This window comes from Lytechinus variegatus, chromosome 1, assembly GCF_018143015.1.
Source record: "Lytechinus variegatus isolate NC3 chromosome 1, Lvar_3.0, whole genome shotgun sequence".
Classification (NCBI taxonomy): domain Eukaryota; kingdom Metazoa; phylum Echinodermata; class Echinoidea; order Temnopleuroida; family Toxopneustidae; genus Lytechinus; species Lytechinus variegatus.
The window spans coordinates 80,466,884-80,491,551 of NC_054740.1; the positions used below are offsets into that span (position 1 = coordinate 80,466,884).

The 24,668-nt window shown below is 35.6% G+C and overlaps 1 protein-coding gene across 1 annotated transcript; it reads left to right on the forward strand.

The window, feature by feature from the left end:
• The first annotated feature begins 4,875 nt into the window (after window positions 1–4,875).
• Window positions 4,876–24,306, forward strand: LOC121424725 (sorting nexin-17-like). Its single transcript, XM_041620481.1, has 12 exons — window positions 4,876–5,016; window positions 9,413–9,611; window positions 10,644–10,819; window positions 12,841–12,934; window positions 14,206–14,290; window positions 17,239–17,308; window positions 18,389–18,481; window positions 19,498–19,701; window positions 20,653–20,862; window positions 21,836–21,952; window positions 23,147–23,206; window positions 24,034–24,306. Exons 1-12 carry the CDS (start codon window positions 4,957–4,959, stop codon window positions 24,124–24,126), a joined length of 1,461 nt encoding a protein of 486 aa, XP_041476415.1. The 5' UTR covers window positions 4,876–4,956; the 3' UTR covers window positions 24,127–24,306.
• Window positions 24,307–24,668: the final 362 nt, after the last annotated feature.

Here is a 24,668-nt window from a genome sequence, read left to right on the forward strand (position 1 = left end):
CACTTTGTATATCATGCTAACTGTAGCTGTAATAAGACTGGTATTACTTTTGTATTCACTTTGTGTATCATGCTAACTGTAGCTGTAATAGACTGGTATTACTTTATTTTATTCACTTTGTATATCATGCTAACTGTAGCTGTAGTCATGGTAATAAGACTGGTACTACCTTTAAATTCATTGTGTATCTCATGCTAACTGTTTCGGTAATATACGACTGGTATTACTTTTTTATTCACTTTGTGTATCATGCTAACTGTAGCTGTAGTCATGGTAATAAGACTGGTACTACCTTTAAATTCATTGTGTATATCATGCTAACTGTTTCGGTAATACGACTGGTATTACTTTTTTATTCACTTTGTGTATCATGCTAACTGTAGCTGTAATAAGACTGGTATTACTCTATTGTATTCACTTTGTATATCATGCTAACTGTAGCTGTAATAAGACTAGCATAACTTTTGTATTCACTTTGTATATCATGCTAACTGTAGCTGTAGTCATGGTAATAAGACTGGTATTACTTTTTTATTCACTTTGTGTATCATGCTAACTGTAGCTGTAATATTAAGACTGGCATTACTTTATTGTATTCACTTTGTCTGTTTGTATATCATACTAACTGTAGCTGTAATAACACTGGTATTACTTTTGTGTGTATATCAGCCTATAGAAAGGAAAATTAACAAAATGCGACATGTACCATATACTATTCATTAGGAGTTTTGGTTTTAGTGTGCGTATTCTATTCCGGTTACTTTTATTTTCTGTAGAGAAGTTATACGGTCCCCCTTTTTTAATAACCTCAATGTTTTGGCACACGGAGGGGTGTGCAAATTTCAAAGCTTATACTCCATTATCTTGAAATTGTTTTCGGCATCTATCGCTCCAAAAGGACGTAAAGTCCACTTTCAAAAGATAATATTAGGAAATGTACATTGCATGCAATTTGATCAACTCATGTCATTTTACAGCGACCCCGTTTCTATAGAGTAGGCCTATGTAATAAAAAACTGCGCGGCTACTACAACATGACTGTCTGTTTTCCCCGTCTAAAGGGAGCTGGTGCAATAGGAGCATAAACACACATCCTGCAGACCATACGTATATCCCTGAATGTTATAGAACACGAAATCCAATAAGGACATTTATTAATAAAGTTCAATCAAGGGGACATACAATAACAGCCCAGCTTACCAGCGGGCTCCCTTTTCATTTCAATTATGTAAGTGGTTTTATAATTTCACTTATTTTACTTTAAGATTTTATTCTTTCGAAATTCAGAATAAAATAAATTTTGGTATTAATCCATGAACAATGTATCCACTGTGTTCTCATCAAACAGTATCGGCTAGCTGGTGGTAATGATATGACGTGCTTGAGGGAGGTGGTATTTTTTTGTTCAATAAAATCAATTATTAATCCATCTCAGTATTTTTTTCAAAATTCTTCATAATTGAGGAATTAGCCATTAAATATTTTGTTTTGAGATATTCTTTATTGAAGAAGTAAGTGACAGGGTGATGCTAAAAGATAGGACGCCTATATATCTACAGATTATTTTTTTTCAAGAGGAAGGGGAAATAGAAGTGTTCTAAACGATAATGATTAAGATATAAAATTTCATGTAAAAATTATTATGATATGGCATTTTTAGCAAATACCGAGTGAGGGAAAGACAGAGAGAGTGGAGGGTGTGTGCGTGTGAGGGTGAGTGTGTGTGTATATTAATTGATTGATTGATTGATTTTATTTGTCAGGTAACTGTGAACAAGTACATGAAAAATATGAACAGTAGTGTATACCTTGACAGGATTGCCCATGAAAGCCGAGATGGCTTATTTCCAATGGGGTCCTAACATCAGTAATTGACAACAATGTACATATATATGAAAAACTCCTATAGAAATCTACAAACTACATCAATTAAGTGTAGACCACTGAAATTACACGAAGAATTGTAAAACTTAATATATGAAAAGACAAAACAAATAAGTTTGCCATGAAAACCATTTACGCAAAATATGATTAAAATAATTGTAAAACAGGTTGAGTAAACGATCATTACTTCTAGGTTACATATGAAAATTATACTATAATCAGTTTTTAAATAGCGCTAAATGCATCGTAACTAATACAAGATTCATGAATCGTAAAACCTAAGATATGAAAAAGTACAAATAAGTTTGACATCAAACTTTCACGCAAACAACAAAAGATGATGATAAAATGTAAAAAAGTTGATTATTAAAATAAATCATAACTAAATAGTTATATATAAGACTACATGATACACATGAAATTAGAAAGAATATTTAACATTACAGAGTGGGGACATTTTTGAAGTGTTGTTTCAATACTCTTTTAAATTGTGTAAAAGTCTTAACCGATTTAACATGATTAGGGAGGAATATATCTACACACCCTCACACGCTGTGGCATTTTATATTGTAAAGAAATGGATGAAGAGAACAATGGCAGGCGTAGCTTAAATCAAGGTTCCCCAGAGCTATCTACCCTTTGGAAAAATTGGTGATGCCGAAAAATGTCTCTGCCGTGAACGGAACCCGGGCCCCCAGCTTTGAACGCCGCCGTGCCTTAACCATTAGACCACAGAGACGGGTCAGTGACTAGGGCGGCCCCGATCCGATTGACCGTCAGATAGACAGTTCACTTTTGTAGATGTATCGAGAAAACCAGTATAATGCCAATGTGAGCTTGATGAGGTCGTCAAGTTCTTTCCTGTAGATCCTGTAGTTAGCCTTAGAAGAAGCAATGAGTCCACTTTCAGAAGAAGCCAGAATGAAGTTAATTGGAGTATCTGGAGCTAACAATAAATCAGAGGTTTTGCGTTGAAAACCTGAGTCGTTAAAATATGAAGGGAAAACTTGAGCATGTTGAGAGAGTGCAGTTCGTATGAGTAATGTTTTACGTTCGATGAGACACGATGATGGTTGTCGAAGTCCTCGAAAGTTCTTTTGGAGAAAGCTACTCTCAATCCAAAGACCAGTTGAGGGGTTTATCAAATGGCGAACTAGTTTTAATCCACATGCCATCAGGCGCGTCGGAAAAAAATATTATGAACATCAACTGCTTCAATGAAATAAATATTTCAAGGGCATTTTAATTGCATGTCTGAAAGAGAGGGATTGTGTCATAATCCGAGCTCCAGATGTCAACACAGCTCGCAAAACTTCACTATAGTAAACTGGAAGACTTGTGTAAAATTTAGGATCAATTCTTGTAAAGAACAATTGGTAATCTAAACATAGTTTACAAAAATGTCTAAGAAAATGAGCCATAAGTCGTTTACTGGATGAAATTTTAAGAAAGAAATCGTTGAATAATCGAAAATTCATAACTTTAGAACACGAGCTTGGAGACAATCCTCCGTCATCAGGTTTTTCATACAATACTTCTTTTTTTAACCAGTGCCGCTTATTTGACCAGATTAAGTTCACAATTAAATTCTGAAGTTCGTTAAATACATTTTCAGGAGGAGAAATAACTGCAAGAAAATGAAATATTTTTGATGCAGCGAGCTGGTTCGCGATCAATACCTTCTCTTTAAATGAGAGTGAGTTCGATAAACGTCTTAAACGAGACCACGAGAGGAAAGTCTCAGTTATTAAGTCTTTCTTTACATTTAACCCAATTTTGTTTAGAATAATTAACCGTGTAAATGAACTCCCAAAAAAGGGAGACCTTCATTATTCCAAGAGAAATTAAAGGACAAGTCCACCCCAACAAAAACTTGATTTGAATAAAAGGAGAAAAATTCATCAAAATCGGATGTAAAATAAGAAAGTTATGACATTTCAAAGTTTCGCTTCAATTGACAAAACATATGCACATCTTGGTCGGTGCAAATGAGGGAACTGATGACATCACTATTTCTTTTGTATTTTATTATATGAAATATTTTTATTTCTCGTCATTGTCATGTGAAATGAAGTTTAATTCCTCCCTGAACACGTGGAATTCCATTATCTTAACATTTTGTGGTTCAGGCAAGGAGGTCCTATTCTTGATTGGCGCCATAATAATGCAGGCAGCGCACTGCTGATTATTTTTAACCGGCGAAGCCGGGGAAAATGGTAGTGAAAGAAAAGATAAGGAAGGTGATATGATTGTGCTTTGCTGGGGAATAGTCTTTCCTTTACTGTTGCTAATATCATATCAGTGTATTATCTTTTTAAGCGGCGCCTTTTCTTTTTTTTCCCTTTATTTTTTTCAAGCCTTATGAGCGCCTTTTCTTTACTCAGTTCTCTTTTTTTTGAGCGGCGCTCAAATACTAGGGGGGGGGCGCCCCCTGCGCTTGATATTGATATTTTTGAGCTCCAGATGGAGCAAGATATGTAAATCACCTAGCAGTCAATGCGAGCGCGAAGCGCGAGCAAAAAAAATATATGACATTTTTTGTTTGTTTTGTTTTCCAAGTCTTCTCCTCAACTTAATTATTCACTCGTCTTCCTCTTCTTTTTTCTCTCTTTTCCTCCTTTTTTTTCTCTCTCCGCCAATGGGGGGGGGGGGGGGGCGTGGATCCACCTAAGCAGATTTCGGATCCACCTAATAGCACACTGCGCCACAACTGGGCGTTGTGGCGTGCGCCTGTAATCCAAGCTGTGGGGAAGTTACAAATTGATGCAGAGGTTCGAGGTTCGAGCCCTGGTCACGTCTTTCGGATGGTGATCGTTAAAGGTCGGTCCCAGACGTAAATAATCATATCTGATTGATACACGTCTGACAAAACTCAAATACACGCACACAGACACGGGGGGGGGTGGCCAGGCTGTACTACTAACTACAAACAAGTCCCACGTACGGTACGGCCAGCGCCACACGATAGATCCGACTCGACTAGACTCGACTAGACTCGACTAGACTCGAACATCACACAAGCGTCAATGCAAGTCTGGCTCTCCCGTCAAAGAACACTGAATAATTTTAAGAATGCATTTCTCAATTCCCGACACGCAAGAATGCAAAGACGAGCATGGATCGAGTTATAGGGTAAGAAAATTAGTTTTGTTTTTTTGTTGAGACCATTCCGCCATTATCAGCAGTAAGCCTCGACTTTACGGTTTAGTGGGAGGGTTCCCTTTTTCTTAGGTTCAACATTGTAGTCCCATTCATTGTGTTGTGTGTGTTTTAAGAATGGAGTGTGGGAGGTCATTCACGCCCACAATTCAAATCGGCGCTAATGCAATTTCGCATCAGGGCAAGATTTCCATATGATGCAGTATTTGGTACCCTGGGGTACCAAATAATAATCCGCCATTTTGTTGAATTATTTATTTTATTTTTTGCGCTGTACCCTGGGTTACCAAAAAATGTGTACAAGTATATTTTAATGTTTTGTACAGATTTTTTTTCTTTTTAGTGATCTTATGTTATATGTAACATGTCAATGCATGCAAATGATAACTTTATTCTAATTTTCATGTTCTGTTCTAATCTTCACTGCTTAATAATGATACCTGTAGTTGTCATTATTGATCTTATGTCTTCAATTCAATTATTTAGTTGAATATTGAGTTTTGGGGCTATTTATAAGCTAATCTTTTGTGTAAGTTAGCTGTCGAAAAGTATACTTAAATTCTTAAGTATAACATAATTTGTTTACTATATTGGCATTAGATTGTATCAAAGAAAGGAAATAGGCGTTGTGATCATTGTCCCCATTCATTGTCATGATTGTCGCACCGGTCGTACGACCGTGATCACCATGACAACAATGTAACTGTACACTATTACAACATGAGATGGCGCTGCACAACGCCGTACCCCAGGGTACTACGGTACCCCGGTGTACGGCGTGGTGCATCATATGTTCCCTCCACTAAAATTTAAAAAAAAAAAGGAGAACGTTTATTAAGTCATATCTAACGTATATCTAAGAGATTTAGGATTTATCATAGGATAGAAAATTTGGAATCATACGGTACCAAAATTATGAAAATTTGAGTAGAGGCGCTGGTACTGGTACTGGTCCGAAAATCAGGGGCCCGTTTCTCCTGTTTCTCCTGTTTCATAAAGGACTTGCAACTGTTGTAACTTTGCCATTATGGCAACTACCATGGTAAAAGGGCTCAGGAGCCAATCAGAATCTAGGTTGCCATGGTAGTTGCCATAAAGGCAAAGTTACAACAGTTGTAACTCTTTATGAAACGGGCCCCAGGACAAGTTAGTCGTATCTTTATCCACCAACCACTGAGTTAGTTCCTATCTTACTAAACCCATTTCACGAAAGGCTTCCTAACTAAAATACCTTGGTATCGATACTATCAGTAAAGAGAACAGACGAGACGTTGCCTTAGTCACAAAATAGCATAATTTTCAAAAAGAACAATTATGACAGAATTGCAAATATTTTGATGAATTGGGACATACTGGTACATCTTTTCAAAATAATAGCAGAAGTAAATTATACATCATACATACTTAACTATGAAGATTGGAACATTCAATTACTGAGAAAATGAAATTCTGAATAATTCATTTCATGACTAAAAAATCACATGCAGATGTTGAGATAGGTACCCCTGGGATATCAAATTTTGATAGTTAACGGAGGTAAACCATGATGGTTTTCTTTGTATAATGATGATGATTATACATTCTTTTTTATGATTCCAACATCATCAAAATATAGTTTAACATAAGTTTAAATCTTTAGATACCGAAAAATACGATTTGGCAAATTTATCCAATAGTTGATAGGGGTCTGAAAACAACAAATACAAGTCCAGTTATGGATGGCCTGACATGGTGGGATCTTTATTGATTCAATTATTTTACAATTTCAAAATGGATGCAATAGTGGCATTTTAACAACAGTTTTGATAGTTTCTTTGTATTTCAATCATCATTGAATGATCTATTGATTGTCCTAGTCTTGAGGACTCCATGATGATGTCTTTTTAAAATACTTTGACATATACTTCTTCATCATTGGAGTCTTGAACCGCCCTTCATATGTAAGAGACATGTAAATTGTTGTGATTTTATTAATCTCTACACCTTCCTACGCCTAATGCGTAGGAAGCTTTAAAACAATTGTCAATTGAAATGTTTAAAAATGAAGGTTTCTTACCAGACTGATGTCGTGTAGATCCCTCGATCCAAATGTACACAACGCAAATACAACAGGGTTGACCCTTGAAGCGCTTATGTATGACGTACATCCGGTTAGCGATGCCGTTTTGAAGAACAATTTTTAGATAGAAATTATTATTTAACAAATACTAAAATTTATAAAATGATTATAAATAATTAGCAGTATTATACTATTTATTTATAATCACTGATTTAGGGCTAAATCTTTCAGAAGGAAAGTAGAAATCTAGGGGGCAATTTTTGTCTCACCTGCGAAGCAAAGTGAGACTATAGGCGCCGCTTTTCCGACGGCGGCGGCGACGGCGGCGGCGTCAACATCAAATCTTAACCTGAGGTTAAGTTTTTGAAATGACATCATAACTTAGAAAGTATATGGACCTAGTTAATAAAACTTGGCCATAAGGTTAATCAAGTATTACTGAACATCCTATTAGAGTTTCATGTCACATGACCAAGGTCAAAGGTCATTTAGGGTCAATGAACTTAGACCATGTTGGAGGAATCAACATCGAAATCTTAACCTGAGGTTAAGTTTTTGAAATGTCATCATAACTTAGAAAATATATGGACCTAGTTCATGAAACTTGGACATAAGGTTAATCAAGTATCACTGAACATCCTGCATGAGTTTCACGTCACATGACCAAGGTCAAAGGTCATTTAGGGTCAATGAACTTTGGCCGAATTGGGGATATCTGTTGAATTCCCATCAGAACTTTGAAAGTTTATGGATCTGATTCATGAAACTTGGACATAATAGTAATCAAGCATCACTGAACATTTTGTGCAAGTTTCAGGTCTCATGATTAAGGTCAAAGGTCATTTAGGGTCAATGAACTTTGGCCGAATCGGGGGTGTCTGTTGAATTACCATCATAACTTTGAAAGTTTATTGGTCTAGTTCATTAAACTTGGACATTAGAGTAATCAAGTATCACTGAACATCCTGTGCGCGTTTCAGGTCACATACCAAGGTCAAAGGTCAATGAACTTTGGCCGAATTGGGTGTATCTGTTGAATTACCATCCTAACTTTGAAAGTTTATGGATCTGATTCATGAAACTTGTACATAAGAGTAATCAAGCATCACTGAACATCCTGTTCGAGTTTCAGGTCACATGATCAAGGTCAAAGGTCATGTAAGGTCAATGAACTTTGGCCATGTTGGGTTTTTTTTGTTGAATAACCATCATATCTCTGTAAGTTTATTGGTCTAGTTCACAAAAAGTGGACATAAGAGTAACCATGTATCACTGAACATCTTGTGCGAGTTAGAGTAGTATTCAAAGTCAGCACTGCTGCTATATTGAACCGCGTGATGCAGGTGAGACGGCCAGAGGCATTCCACTTGTTTTTTGTTTTGTGGTACAGGAACATGAATGGGACACAATCCCTGGCTCCTTGGAGAGTAAGCACACATTAGTAAATGATTTTTACTTTCTAGGAACCTCCTGGGCTTATTAAGAAACTCTGGGCTGAACAAACAATGAAAAACAAAAAGACAGAAAACAAGGAAATGCATTAGAGATTTTTAAAAACAATAAAATACATAAGGAAAAATTATTCTGATACCAATTTTTCTTAAAAGTATATTTGATCAGAATCATACAAAGAGTCTGTGAATTTAGAAATAACAGTTGGGGGTCCTTTTTTTAAGTTAATTACAGCAACTTTAACCTTAATTATTAAATTTACAAAATTCTATTATCAGATTAGCATAGATAAGTAATCATTTAAAAAAAATGGACTATTTTGGAAAAATTAATTGTACATCCATGTAGATGATATCTTACACTACACAGGGGTGTGAGAGTTCAGCTATTTAGCTGATTTCAGCTATATTTGTTCTTAATTGTCAAGCTTATTTTAGCATTCTTTGTTTTTTGTCTGTACAAAAGTATAGGAGCTTTTGCAATTTCAGCTATTTTAATTTGTTCTTGCTCACACCCCTGACTACAACTGTGCAAATTTTTGTGGAGTTCACGCAATCAATGGCCAAGCTGGAATCTCATCCTCCTGTGCCTCCTGATCCACTTGCTCCGCCACACCCTACCTTATGTCATACATACTGATACCAATTTTTATTGTGAGCCTCTTTTGAAATAATATTATGCACACTATTAGCTCTATTGTTAAGCTTTAAAATGAGATATCAACTAGGCTGAAGAAATTCTGTAGCTCTGATTTACACAAATCAAGTGGAATCACTCATTCTCCTTGATCCTTGATGTATCAATATATATGTGAAAAATGCCTTTTCAACTGTCATTCTGGCTTCACTTTCCCTTCAGGTTTATAATGTCCATGTGAATGGGGTCTTCCACTGCTCAGTTCGCTACTCGCAGCTCCATGACTTTAATGAACAAGTCAAGAAGGAATTTGGCAACAGCTTTACGGGATACCAGAAATTTCCCCCCAAGAAGTTTCTATCCCTCACCCCTGCTCAAACAGAGGAAAGAAGGGAGAAGCTTGAAAAGTACATACAGATCAGTAAGTAATAGTGTCTGGATTAGTTTTCATTGTCTCGCCTGTAAAGAAGAGCGAGACTATAGGCGCTGCTTATCCGACGGCGGGGGTGGCGTCAAATCTTAACCTATGGTTAAGTGTTAGAAATGTCATCACAACTTAGAAAGCATATGGACCTAATTCATGAAGCTGTCAAAAGGTAATGAAGTATTACTGAACATCCTGCCAGAGTTTCAGGTCACATGACCAAGGTCAAAGGTCATTTAGGGTCAATGAACTTTTGGCATATGAAGGGAATTTGTTGAATTTCCATCGTAACTAAATTTTAATGGAGCTAGTTTATAAAACATGGACATAGAGTAATCAGGTATCACTAAACATCCTGTGCGAGTTTCAGGTCACATGACCAAGGTCAAAGGTCATTTAGGGTCAATAACTCTGGCCATGTTGGGGGTATTTGTTGAATTGGCATTGTAACTGTTCATGAAACAAACATAAGGGTAATCAAGTGCAAATGATTATTTTGCATACATCTTAGGTTACATATCATGGTCAAAGATCATTTTGGGTCAATGAACATAGTATTTTATTTTCATGTGAATGTTTTCTTTTGTGAATATTTATTCAACAGCTGTTTTCAATGTCAGCAGTGCTGTTATATCGAGTCGTGTTATGCAGATGAGACTGCCAGAGGCGTTCCACTTTTTATTATATTAATCAGTTTCCTGTATTTTGATCAACCACAAACAAATGTAATGATTAATCAATAAATTCAAATCAAATCAATAAAAAATAACAATAAAAAGACTTTTAGCATGTTATTGAAGTGAGAGATTAATAAAGGTCCCCTGACATACGAATTTATGTTATCTTTAGTTAATGTGTACAAGTCTCTACTTCACTAAATCATTACCTCTTGAGTTTAGATTTCACAATGGCAGAGGAATAAATTTTGACAATGTCCAGTCAAAAATCCATCTACATGTGGCTTACAACCTAGATTTTATTAACCCTTTTAAAAAGAAAGTGTTAATGTGATATTTTTTTTTCATGCAGTAAGTCAAGATCCAAGGATAGCAAACAGCGATATTTTCAATGGCTTCCTCCTTACATCACAGAAAGAGACGAGAAAGGAAGAACCTGAAGATGTTCAGCTTGAAGTCTTTATGATGAACGGTAGTAGGGTCAAAGTGGACATCAAATCAACAGATCAAACAGATGATGTTTTAGAGGTGTGTTGCCTTTTAATCTTACCTCAAATACTAGTATTGGGGAAAATCATTTTGTGTTGAAATTAAAAGATTCCATCATACAATGTCCTATTCAATCCAATGTTATATATTTAAATAAAATATGCATGCCATTTGAAGGGAAGACCTTATGTTTTGGTGTCATGGCAGCCATGTTTTTGTTAGCCAACTGAACTGTTTTAGTATCTTAATGTTTTATTACCCCACTTGCAGTTTCCATAAAATTAAAAGAATATTAAAAAAATGTTTTAGCCTGAGGAGAGTATTTGAATAATTGAACTGTATTACATTATTCAAACACAAAACCAGTAAGAACACACACAAATTTATGTACATCACAGAATATACCATTATGTACCAAAACAGTATGGTTCAGTCTGTGGGATATATGTTAATCATTATATTTCTTCACTGGTATTGCAGTTTCATATTGGCTGGTATACTGTGGCATGAATAAATACTAAATACCGTTTTCATGAAGTCAAACATTAGTCAGTCTTGATATATTTTGCAATGAAAACCCTTTTAGAAAGTGACTTTGTACTATTGTACATATTTGCAGTCATATGTCATAATAGACATGAAGTAGATAAGATAGTGGAACATGTTTTCAAAATAGACATAGAATGGAGATCATTTTGTAATGTTGAAAAATCTGGAGAGGATCGCACTTGTGACCTGTGGATTAACCACCCAAGGTTTGTGTAAGTGTTGAATTTTCTATGTTATGTTGCTCACATGCTTGACCCTTTGCGAGTATGTGCTCATACCTTAATAGGTATACTTTTGGGGACTTAATGAAATGGAATGAAATCTCGAGCAATAATTTTGTAGTATGCATGTAAATGGAGTTTAAATGGCTTCTATCATAAAATTGATAACATCATAGAAATTGAGAGGGCTTAATCTGATTTAAATATTCACCCAATTCAACTTCCATGATGAATCAACAAAAACTGATATAATGAACAAAATAATTTATGTGAGATTAAATTAGAATAATAATCTTTACAACAGAAAAAGCTTTAAGTAGAGGAGGCAGCCAAGTGGTTGTTAGCCCCCGCTGTTACCCATTGACCTCAAATTGTTTTCACTGTTTAATTTGGCCTGAATCATCCCAGACATAGGGCTTAATCAATTAAATGTGAGGATCTGGGGTTTGATTCCCCACTAAAGGCACTTCTAACCTCATGCAATGCATTTTATGATTTCTGTATTTTGAGTTATCATACTTCTGATTAATGTTGAGAATATTTGTGCAAGAGATTTTTTATGCCCTCGCAGACGAAGTCCGGAGTGGGCATTACATTGTAAGCGTTGCCCCTGTCCGTCCTTCTGTCCGTTCCCACACTTGGTTTCTGCACAATGACTCGTAAAATATCTAATGGATTTAAAAAAATTTTGGTGTGGTGGAAGATTACACCAAAATACAGGCTAAGTTTGAATTCCGAGTCCGCAGGTCAAAGGTCACAGCTCATTTAATGTGCGAGTTGGTTTCCGTGCAATAACTCGAAAAATATTTAATGGGTTTTAAAAAAATTTTGGTGTGTAGGTAGATGAAACCAAAATCCAGGCTAAGATCGAATTCAGAGTCTGCAGGTTAAGGTCAAAGCTCATTAAATCTGCAAGTTGGTTTCCGTGCAATAACTTGAAAAATGTTTAATGGATTTAAGAAAATTTATGTGTGTAGGTAGATGACACCAAAATACAGGCTAAGTTCACATTCGGAGTGTGCAGGTCAAAGGTCGCAGCTCATTATACTGTATATATGCGAGTTTGTTGAAAGGTCTAAATTTTTTCGTTATATACATGTATACATGTATGCATATTGGTTTCTGCACGATATTAAGTTCAATCATATTAAATGAATTTCTGTTGGCATTAAGCTGGGGCATCTTGTGTCCTATGGACATGTCAAATTTCTAGTTTTTTTTTTACAAATAATACTAGATAAATAATGATAAAAAGTAGTAATCAATCTTTGTTTGCATTTGTTGATCCAGAGAGTGACATCAGAGATTGGTTTACCTGAACAATTCACCTATTACTTTGCTCTCTTTCTGGTTATCAAAGACAAGGATGAAGAAGCTGGAACCAGTAAGAACCCTCTCATTAAATTCACCTACATGTAATGCTTCAGTCAAATGTCCCCTATGGTGTCCGCATGGTCAGTCAAAAACAGTTATTTTATGGATTTCTATACCAAACACATACAGGAAGCTACAGTACAAAAATGATAAAAATTGCTGTTTTCAACTCGACATAGGGCCATCGTAAGTGAAATGTGACTGTTCCATTACACTGTGCAAATCACTGCAATGAGATTTCATAAATTAAGTCATTTATACCCACTTATACCAATTAAAAAAACTCAATCAGAGTTGATAAGATCATCTTACAACGCATTTTTATTTTCAGAAAGGTGATATTAATCTAGAGTGGTAGTTGCATCAGAGCAGTCTTGTGATCTTCTACAATGCAGTTGGCTTTTATTTTGGCTGTTCTAGAATGTAAAAAAGGTTAACTGCACACGAACAAGATTCATATGCAGTGTATTTACATACATGTATATTGTTTAGAACCTGAATAAAGTAAACCTTTGGTGCTTTTAGGATTTGTTACCAAAATTACATTGCAATAAATACATTTTATCAGTTTTCTTTTGTACTGATATTCATATTTAATCCATCTTAGTCAGTAGAACATGTGGCTCCCCGAAAGTGTTTTTGAACATAGTACCCAATTTTATTGGCTACCTGCTGCCAATTCATCCACCAAGTGCAGATTATTTCAGTCATGCAATGACAAGTGTGCAAAATAAATTGTGATTAAATGACAAGAAAACAACAATATGGGTATGAAATAAATGTTCAGGTATTCTTTGTCAGAGACACAAGTAAATATTGAATCACAAAATCTGCAAGTAGCATTCCCCTTTAAATGGGTATTCCATCTGAAAACAAACACCCCAAATCCTACTATGATAGGAAAGAAAAAAAAATCGAGTCTCAGAATTTTCCCTAGCAAAAGAAGACATCCTGTGAGGCTTATCATTGTATTGATGGCAATGATTTCTAGTGAATTGTAGAATTAATAGCAATATTACAATGGAAATATGATATTGTTCAAGTTATTTATTTTATGTTGGGTGCCTAATTCTAAGACTTATTTTGTCTTCTTCTGCTCTCCCCACAGTAATGTACATTTCTTTGTATTATTTTTGAACAACTCGGTTCACTTTCCTTTTCAATTATGTTTGTTTCCCATTTTGTACATATTTGTAATGTTTTTATATTATTGTGGAAATAAATGAATTGATTTGATTGGTAAAGTATTTTTGAAACAAATTTCAATCATTTATGTTTCAGTCATCAGAAGAATCCAAGATTTTGAATCGCCGTACATCTCATTGAAAGCTGCCACAGGAACATGTAAAATAGTCCTCAGAAGAAAGTGAGTATCAGAAGAGATTTCAAGAAAATAGATTTCCTGGGGGTCATTTCACAAATTTATGTGATGTACACATGACATTTTCTCTGTTTTTGTCTCACCTGCGAAGCAAAGTGAGACTATAGGCGCCGCTTTTCCGACGGCGGCGGCGTCAACATCAAATCTTAACCTGAGGTTAAGTTTTTGAAATGACGTCATAACTTAGAAAGTATATGGACCTAGTTAATAAAACTTGGCCATAAGGTTAATCAAGTATTACTGAACATCCTATTAGAGTTTCATGTCACATGACCAAGGTCAAAGGTCATTTAGGGTCAATGAACTTAGACCATGTTGGAGGAATCAACATCGAAATCTTAACCTGAGGTTAAGTTTTTGAAATGTCATCATAACTTAGAAAATATATGGACCTAGAAACTTGGACATAAGGTTAATCAAGTATCACTGAACATCCTGCATGAGTTTCACGTCACATGACCAAGGTCAAAGGTCATTTAGGGTCAATGAACTTTGGCCGAATTGGGGATATCTGTTGAATTCCCATCATAACTTTGAAAGTTTATGGATCTGATTCATGAAACTTGGACATAATAGTAATCAAGCATCACTGAAAATTTTGTGCAAGTTTCAGGTCTCATGATTAAGGTCAAAGGTCATTTAGGGTCAATGAACTTTGGCCGAATCGGGGGTATCTGTTGAATTACCATCATAACTTTGAAAGTTTATTGGTCTAGTTCATTAAACTTGGACATTAGAGTAATCAAGTATCACTGAACATCCTGTGCACGTTTCAGGTCACATGACCAAGGTGAAAGGTCAATGAAATTTGGCCGAATTGGGTGTATCTGTTGAATTACCATCATAACTTTGAAAGTTTATGGATCTGATTCATGAAACTTGTACATAAGAGTAATCAAGTATCACTGAACATCCTGTTCGAGTTTGAGGTCACATGATCAAGGTCAAAGGTCATGTAAGGTCAATGAACTTTGGCCATGTTGGGTTTTTTGTTGAATAACCATCATATCTCTGTAAGTTTATTGGTCTAGTTCATAAAAAGTAGACATAAGAGTAACCATGTATCACTGAACATCTTGTGCGAATTAGAGTAGTATTCAAAGTCAGCACTGCTGCTACATTGAACCGGGTGATGCAGGTGAGACGGCCAGAGGCATTCCACTCGTTACATAATATGAGTGTGATTCTGATAACCTTTTTCAAAAGATCTGGCATGCTTTGGCAAGGCGTTAATCCACACTTTGCCATTCTCGACCCAGGTGCTAAATGGGTACCTGGTAGGATTTGAAAGTCATTGTAGCTTGTCTATTACTGTGTGCGCCTCACCGGCGACTGACTAGAATACTCCCCAGAGAGTGAAGGATGTGCATGCATTGTGTGCGGGAGTGACTGATTGAATCCGATGACTGGGGTAATGATATATCTGTAGAGCGCTTAGACGTGTCGTTCTGATAAATGCTATATAAAAGCCGATTATTATTATTATTGAAATGTAGAATTATCTATTCAGATGCCTGTTAAAAGGTATTTCATTTTAATACGCAAAGATCAGATTTCATCTGCGGCTGATGGGAATAAAAATGATTGAGAATCTTATTCAACATCCACGGAAGGGTCACCAGTGAGCAGTTACATACCTGTACATGATTTCTTGCAATTTATTTTCATATTAAACAAATATCCCGAAGGCAGCATTATTTCAATTCCTGTTAAGAACAGTGTACAATGTACAAACTAAGAAAGATAAGGTTGTGTGGATGCATTGCCTTTAAGGTATGTCAAACCACTTCTTTTTACTACTCTTGACCTTTTATGTCAGTATTTGTAAAAGATTTATATTCTCTGAATGAGATTAGTCAATATTGAGAATCAACACACTAACACAGGCTTCATTTTCTTGCATATATATGCATCTGACTTGTCCAAGATTTACAATGCATGTCTCTGAAAGTTTTTGAATCTGTTGATTTGTGTTTAATCATGCATGCTTGTGATGTGAAAGCACTTATTTATGCATGCTTCTGGGAATTTGAAAGCTTTTATCTTGTAGGGCTCTGTGGTAGAGCACCTGCCCTGTGAATTGGGAGTCATAGGTTCAATCCATATCTAAGCTATACCAAAGCCTATTTAAATAGTGATGTGATTTTCTACCCTTCCACCTGTCCTATATTTTAGAAATTTTATAATAAAATATTAGCTTGAAGAACAGCGAACAAAAACCAAGTTGCTGCCCTGGATAGATTATTACACACATGGTGTATGCACACTTAAAAGTGGACATATTTATATCCTATATTCACATCCTGATTATGTAGCTGATAAAGTTTTGAGACAAAATTGATTAAAACTCAAAATCCTTTTGCACATCCAACTATTAAAATCTTGTCATTTTTTTCAACATCCCCATTAAAGGAAACCAAAACCCAAGAAGAGAAACAATCTTATTAGAAAGAGTAAAATGAGAGGAATAATAAAAAAAAGTTCAAAATCGGTTACGAAATAAGCAAGTTATGGACGTCTGAAAAGTCTTGCTTTACTTTCTATGGGAATCCTCAAATTGGCAAGCATGCTTCAAAATGGCTGATTTTGTGGACAACTCTCCATTTGTTTTGTACATAAATTTTCAGATTTTAGTCATTATCTTTCAAATTGCATCTTGCCTCCTTCAGAGCACAACATATGACATGGAAAAATATAATTCACACCACATATGTCAAGGTCAGGAGGAGAAATATGTAAAATAAAGGGGAAAATCTGACAATTTGTGTCCATAGCTTACTTATTTCGTAACCAATTTTGATGAAACTGTTTTAAATTTGTTCCTTTCATTTTACTCTTTCTAATAAGATTGCTTCTCTTCTTGGGTTTTGGTTTCCTTTAACCTATCCCCCATACAAATGACAACCATCTCTGTTTTTGTGTTACCTTTGCAGTTACTGGGATCCAAATTATGATAGTGATCTTCTTGATGATAGGGTTGCTCTACAATTACTCTATGTACAGGTTTGTCTATACCCTTTGATTTATATTTAGTTTTGTTAAAGTGGCTTGCTTTAGGATTGTACAATGTATTTTTTGTGGTCGCTAATACTGAACACATTATTTAAAGTGCCAAGTGATGGTATCATTAAGAAGGATGTAAAGTCTGAAATGTGGAGAAAGAGAATTAGCACTTTCCTTTTTGACAAGCTGTAGGCAGGATTTCCTCTGTTGGCCAAATAGATCTCATGATCAGGTATATGTTATGAGTGTTGTATCATCAAAGCTTGTTTAGAAGGATGTTTTAATTAAGGATGTTATAATAAGTTTTCAACAAATTAAATGCTGTATATTCTTTCAGATTATAAAAGTTATTATATCCCTTACTTAAGATTGTAACTATATGTTTTTTACCTCGTGATTCGCGAGCTGTGTGGCGCCAGCAGAGTGCTGCTCAGCCAAACGGTACTCTCCACTGCATGCCACGGGAAACTTTCGGCGAGCTGTACTAACCAGGTGCGCTCGCTAAACAGACAATCCATATGGGAAGATTTATTATTTTCTCAACTTTAAATGATTATTTTATATCGACATTAAAATTTGTTTTGCTGTAAAATGGTATGAGTAGAAGGGATATAAAAAAAATATACAATGACCCATTCTCGGAACAGGCTAAGACTATTCGCACTCAAGAACATCACATAGTACTATTAGAATGTGGGCGCGCCGTGGTCTAGTGGTTCTGACTCTCGCCTTTGAAACAGAGGGTCGTGGGTTCGAATCCTAGCCATGGCATGTTTACCTATAGCAAGAAATTTATCCACAATGTGCTGCACTCGACCCAGGTGAGGTGAATGGGTACCGGCAGGATTATTTCCTTGAATGCACTGAGCCCCGGTGATGGTAGCTCGAGCTAAAGCTGGGGTAATAATAGCAGCGCTTTGTATCCTCAGGCAAAAAGCGCTTTATAAATCCAGCTATTATTATTATTATTATTTGTCTCTCACTTTGATTGAACCCTGTTTGTTGTCAATTGCCAAAGGCCAAGGCAGAACTAAATATATGTGAAAAATCTTCATTATTTTGTTTGTTTTCACTGTGTAGGCCCTTAGTGATGTAAGCAGAGGATGGGTGTTAGCTTCAGAAGATCAAATGGCTAGGTTACATTCCCTCAAGGCTAAGAATTCTAAGAAAGAGGTAGGTACACTATTCATATCCCCCATATCATCGATGATTCAGAAAATCCTAAGGGTTGCGTTTGTGCTGAATTTTGAGTAAAACCAAAACAACCAAAAGGTTTTTAGGAATACTGTTCATGCTCAAATGTTATCCTCTTAAGAGTGTTCAAGGAGTTGACAGATCCAACATCTTAAACATTCATGGTTGATATATTCAATTTTACTTTTCTTTAAAAAAACCCTCCGAAGCTATTGTCTTATACATTTAGCAAATCAATATCAGGAAAATGGAGACAAAGAATATATCCTGAAATATTCAACTCATCACATGCTTGAGATAAAAAGTATTGAAATATATGCAGATGTTTTATTTGGGTCCGGCGTCCGTAAAACACATTTGTTTATTTTATATCCTCCACATACTTACTGTTTTGAGGCTTACACATGTGTATAATCTCGTAATGGATTGGAATAGTGCAATTTTGGAGGAATTTACAAAAACTTAGATTGGCTTTAAAGGACAAGTTCACCCCAACGAATAGTTCATTTGAATAAAAAGTTAAAAAATCCTACAAGCATATCACTGAAAATTTCAACAAAATCGGATGTGAAATAAAGTGAAATGAAACTTTTTACGTTTGCCCAGTTTAAATAACAGTTGTATGCACATCCTGGTTGGTATGCAAATGAGGGACTGATGACGTCCCCCACTCACTATTTTTTTTGTATATTATCGGATGAAATATTGCAATTTTCTCCTTGTTGTCCTGTGAAACTTTTATTCCTCTCTAAACATGTGGAATTACTATTGTTTTAACATTTTATGGTTCAGTCAAGTTGGTCTTTATTGTCAAAACAATTGTTGAAGCTATTCAATATTTTTTTATTGATTAATTGGAAATTTGGAATCGATTCATTCAATCTGTATATCTTTTTTTTCTTATGTTTTTAATTCATTTTTATGTATTTCCCTCTTCTCTTCCCCCTTTCTATCATTATTTGATTTGTTTATCTCTCCCTCGTTTTTTTCTATAGTATATCAAATTTGCACAAACCCTTAAGTACTACGGCACATTGCAGTTCAAGCAGTGCATAGTCAACTACCCAGAACCAGAGACCAAGACAATTATCAATGCAGGCAACAAGGAACTCTACTTCAGAGTTGAACTCCCAGACAAGTCAACCAAAGAGGGCATCTTCAAAATCACTAGGATGAGATGTTGGAGGATAACTAATAGTGTAAGTGTCCTGTACAAAAGCCTGATATTATACAATTTCTGTTTTTGTGTATTTCAGTATTTCCTCAAACATATATTTAGAGAGCATGATGAAAAAGCTACACATACTAAATTTGACTTGAATTGGTTCATGGTGGCCCAAGGTAGATTCATATGTTCATGTCATCACATTCATCTGGGGAATGTTTCCTGAAGAGTTACTGCTATGATACCTTTGCCATTATGGCAACTACCATGGTAATATTGCTTAACAGCCAGTGAAAGTCAATGATAGTTGAAAGGAGTTCTTCAGGCTGAAAATAATCAAGCAAAATTCACCAAACATAATGCTGTTTATTTCATCAAATGAAGTTTTTTTTAAATTTCATTTGAAATTTGGGCAATATATTGTGAAAGCATTTATATATGCACATGTCATGAATATGCATTAGGTAAGCTGATGATGTCATGTACTCTCAACCTTTTCTTATTTTATTACATGAAATCATATTTTTTCATATTTTCACAAATGTATGTGTAAAAATACATGTATAAGTTGCAGCAATGATTATCTTACAAATTTGCATTTCTTGTCAAATTTTGATGAAATCTTCAGTGTTTTATTTGTCTGATTTTATTTTATCCATTCAAATCACATTAATTTCTATCTGGAATATCCCTTTGATAATGGCAAAGTTATAGTTGTTTAGTCTTTATGAAATAGGTTCCAGATGAGCCTCTTCAGGTAGGTTCCATAATATTTGTTCCTGCCACAATTGCTCCGCTATTCAAATTACCATCTTCAACACTGGGTTTAACATTATACCCTACCATGAACCCAAAGTTAAACCTAATTTAAAACCTTATTGTGACCCTTACCTTAACCTATGTCTCAGACAGAATGAAGCAAATGTTGAAGGAGCAAATGTCATATCACCCTTCAGTAACCTTGCATTTGTGTTGATACACACAGGCTGACAAAGAGGCAAGGAGAGCGTCTGGTGCTGAACCCATCGTGGTGGACAAGGACAGCCAGCTTGAACTGTCCTTTGAGTACTTGGTAGCAAAAAATAAACTGCAGTGGGTCACTATTAGAAGTCGGCAGGCCATTCTCATCAGTCTATGTCTGCAGAGCATGGTGGATGAACTGCTACTTCAGAAGAAAGGTGGACATCTTAAGAGGGTATGTGAATGCTTGGTAGAGTATGTAAATGATTGAGGGGTATGTGTGCTTCAGAACCAAGCATGCATATTAAGAAGCATTCAGAGTTAGGTATGTTGTAATAACTTATGGAAATAAACAGTGCATGAAAAACAGACCTTGGTGAATGGCTATCCCTGAAATAACAACATACTTTTGTCATATTGGGGACAGCAATTTTCAATCTGGTTTCATGAATTTTATGCAGCAATTTTCAATCTGGTTTCATGAATTTTATGCAGCAATTTTCAATCTGGTTTCATGAATTTTATGAAGTAAAAGTGTGAATCATAATTATCATGACATGATTTTTTTTTCAGAGGTACTTGATGAATTTTTGTCAAAATATAATAGTTCCATAATACTGGTGTGATGTGACTGATGCACAGCATGTTTTTGTTTGAGAGTATAGACAATTTGCACATGTAGGATCAAGGTAGTTTTTCAATGGATGTGTGCACGACTTCTTGCATGCTTATGATGTATTTCATTTTCAACTCTGTTAAGCCGCAAAGCAGAGTATACAGTAACATGTCCCATAACCGGCTTGTTGGCTCAGATGATAGAGCGTCCGTCTCACAGCCGGGAGGTTGAGGGTTCAAACCCCGGCCGCGTCAGACCAAAAGCCGTTAAAAGATGGGAGTTGCTGCTACCCTGTTTGGTGTTCAACAATTAAAGGGATAGAGCCTCGTCTATCTGACGCTGCATAGCGGCTGCTGGGCCAACGATCAATTGGGCAAAGCAAGTTTTCGGAGTATTTCATCTCATGTCTATTGCGAACAATAAATTATGGATTTTAATCTTTTTTTTTCATCATAAAGCAGTTCAAAATTCGCGATGGTCAAGTTATCAGACTATCTTTATGTCTTCTCCCATAGTCTTGCAAGAGGTAACAATAGAAAGTTGGGTTGTGACTTGAAATGTTTGTTTTTTGTCATACTCTTTCTCTCTTCAGCCACAAGACAGAGTAAAAGGTCCCACAAGGCAGTTCAAAGGACGAGATGGTCAGGTGATCACATCTATCTCAACGTCAAGTCCTGTAGTCAGGCCTGAGATTCCCAATGGTGCACCTGTAAGTACATCACACATTAGTATAATCAAAATATTCAAAATAGTATACAAATAATGAACGTTTATGAGTGCAATGGACGGAATCCTTCATGAGATGAAATATTTAAAAATGATCCATTTAATGAGACGTAGGCAAGTTGAATGGATCATTCATTTCATCTTTCACCGAATGAAAAGAACATTCAGTATTTGCTGTATATGACACCTAGAAATAGGTCTTGTCATCTGACAATAATTTTCATCTCTAATAAAAATAATTTTCATCTGTTAGTTGTCGCAGACAACACATGCACTGCAAACAGTGTTTTATGCGTAGTGCCAATGGTCCCAACTGGTGTTCAACGGAAAAAATCATATGGATCCAAAATTGCAAGGTTGATGGCGTCATTGTAAAATGGGCTGAATGATCGATATCAAACAACCATTTGAATGACAAGGATCTGTCTTGATGTCATGTAATATGCGATCAAGAGTAGAATCTAAAAACAATAACCCATTTATATCTAGTGATTTTCATTTAATACTGATGCGAAATTTATATTGGCTTGGTTGTTGACTAAATTGGTTGACTAAATTTTTACTTATGACATATCGTATCCGAACTCGTATCACACATATGACAGTGCAAACCCATTCCAGAGAAAGTCAATTCAAAAGTTTACTGTAATTCCCACTCTTTGTTCCCCAGCCTGACAACAATTCATTGCTAGAAAAATACATGGTTGGAAAGACCAAGACAATTGCTAGACATTTGTATCTTTATTTGTACACAAAACCAAGAATCAGAGAAAATATCGCAAAAGAGTTACATGCTTGTAATTTTGGTTTGAGCGGCTTAGATTTTCCTGGTACAAAAATGCCATAAGGGATACAGCAACCCTGACCACGATTTCAATATGCACGATCAAGCAAAACATTGTATCGCTCTTTCACATGCAAAGTCAATGCAGTGCAGATGAGATGGTTTGGCTGACCGTCCATTTGCATATTAAATGCGCGCAACTGTTGTTTGCTTTGCTACAGTACACGTTTCCAATGGGATTTACGCATTTTATCAAAAATTTGTATGGCATTGCTATGAACATCACCACATATCTCAGAAACTAGAATGAATTGCTTCCTAGAAATTTAATTAGCACAATACAAATTAGTGGTTTTGCATGTTTATTTAGAGTTGGTTTTTTATTGCACACAGAGCCCTACAGAAGAAAACAAGACAGCATCCAAGGCAATTGACTCTGTAAAAAAGATATCGGTGAGTAACCACTTATGACATGGAGAATGTAGGGGGGGGGGTAGACTGCTGTTTGAGGAGCAATACTCCTGGAACATGGATAAGTGCAAACATCTGTTTGGCAGTATTTTTTAATCACAAATATACTATGCACTGGCAGGCATTAGGTGGAAATTATGGATATTGAGATTGCATGAATAACACTGATCTGTTCCTGGCTATGCCCTGGGACAATAGTATAATGTCATCAGTGAAGTGAAGCAGTGGATGATGTACATGTATTTGTTTTGTTTCTTTTTTTCAAATCAATCTTGTGAGCATGCAACTTACAGCTGTTTTACAGTAACATTAGCATTCATCGTGTTATGACACGTCTAAAATAAATAGCATGCCTGCATTAAAACCATTGAAATTTGGCTTGTGCATACATATAACATGCTTTGACTTTAAAGAGAGGAAAAATTTGATGACTGCACTTATGTTGAATAGTCCGCTCATTTTGGGAATTGAAGATATGGTACCCTAAATGATATCATAATCTCTACATCATCCTCGATTACAAACATAGCAGTATTTACAATTGGTCTCATTATTGTATGTAACCCAGTCTCTTTATGTGATTATATGATTTGTGGTGGATTTAATTCATTATACATACAGTATTGTTCAAGTTATGGCATTGATGAATGATGGCAGTCTAATTGTTGAAATAAGACAATTAAACGGTAACAATAATTACAAATCATTGTACTCTGAGAGCAAATCTGCTCATCGGCCCTGGACCCACAAATATTGTAAAATCATAATTCCCTATATATATTGTGGATTTGATTTCATTTCTCTTCTAGGAGAAAATACACAGTGCTAGTGGAAAGACGCAAGGTGCATCAGCTGTGGTGGAGAATGAAATCTTTGAAGGCATTGGTGAAGAGGACCTTTGAACTTTGGGATGAACTCTTCATTTTCTTGTATACGTTTTGATATATAGTATCATGTATTTTATAATGTAACACACTGTGATGTTCTGATTATGAGAGAAGATTTGTGCAGGAATCAATCAGTGTAATAAATCTAAGAATGTTGTAAAAAAAATACCAGACCTATGTTTATAAATGAGATAATCTCTAATCTTTGAACTTTGTAAATATGTACATGAACATATAAATGCAAACAATGTACAATCACCTAAAAACTGAGTTCGGGGGTGTTTCATCAACATCTTTGTCCGACAAGTTGTCAGATCTGACAGCTAGCTTTCCTTGATTTTCATTGGCTAAGAAGCACTGTTACTATGGTAATTGTCGGATAGGATGGGACTTGTCGGATAAAACGTCCGACAAGTCTTTTCATTAAACGCTCCACAGATATTACTTTGAAAATTAGTGTTCCATTTTATTGCTACCACAGAAAATGATTGTAAAATTTGTTTAAGGAGTTAGAGCTCACAATTTCTATTCTGCTTTGAAGCTGAAAGAGGAAGAAT

What these genes read in the sequence shown, in the direction of transcription:
- LOC121424725 (XM_041620481.1), top strand. Translation starts at nt 4,957, where the DNA reads ATGCATTTCTCAATTCCCGACACGCAAGAATGCAAAGACGAGCATGGA. An exon ending in AGCATGGATCGAGTTATAGG is followed by an intron (nt 5,017 to 9,412) that starts GTAAGAAAATTA and finishes CTTTCCCTTCAG; the next exon opens with GTTTATAATGTCCATGTGAA. An exon ending in AGATTCCCAATGGTGCACCT is followed by an intron (nt 21,953 to 23,146) that starts GTAAGTACATCA and finishes TATTGCACACAG; the next exon opens with AGCCCTACAGAAGAAAACAA.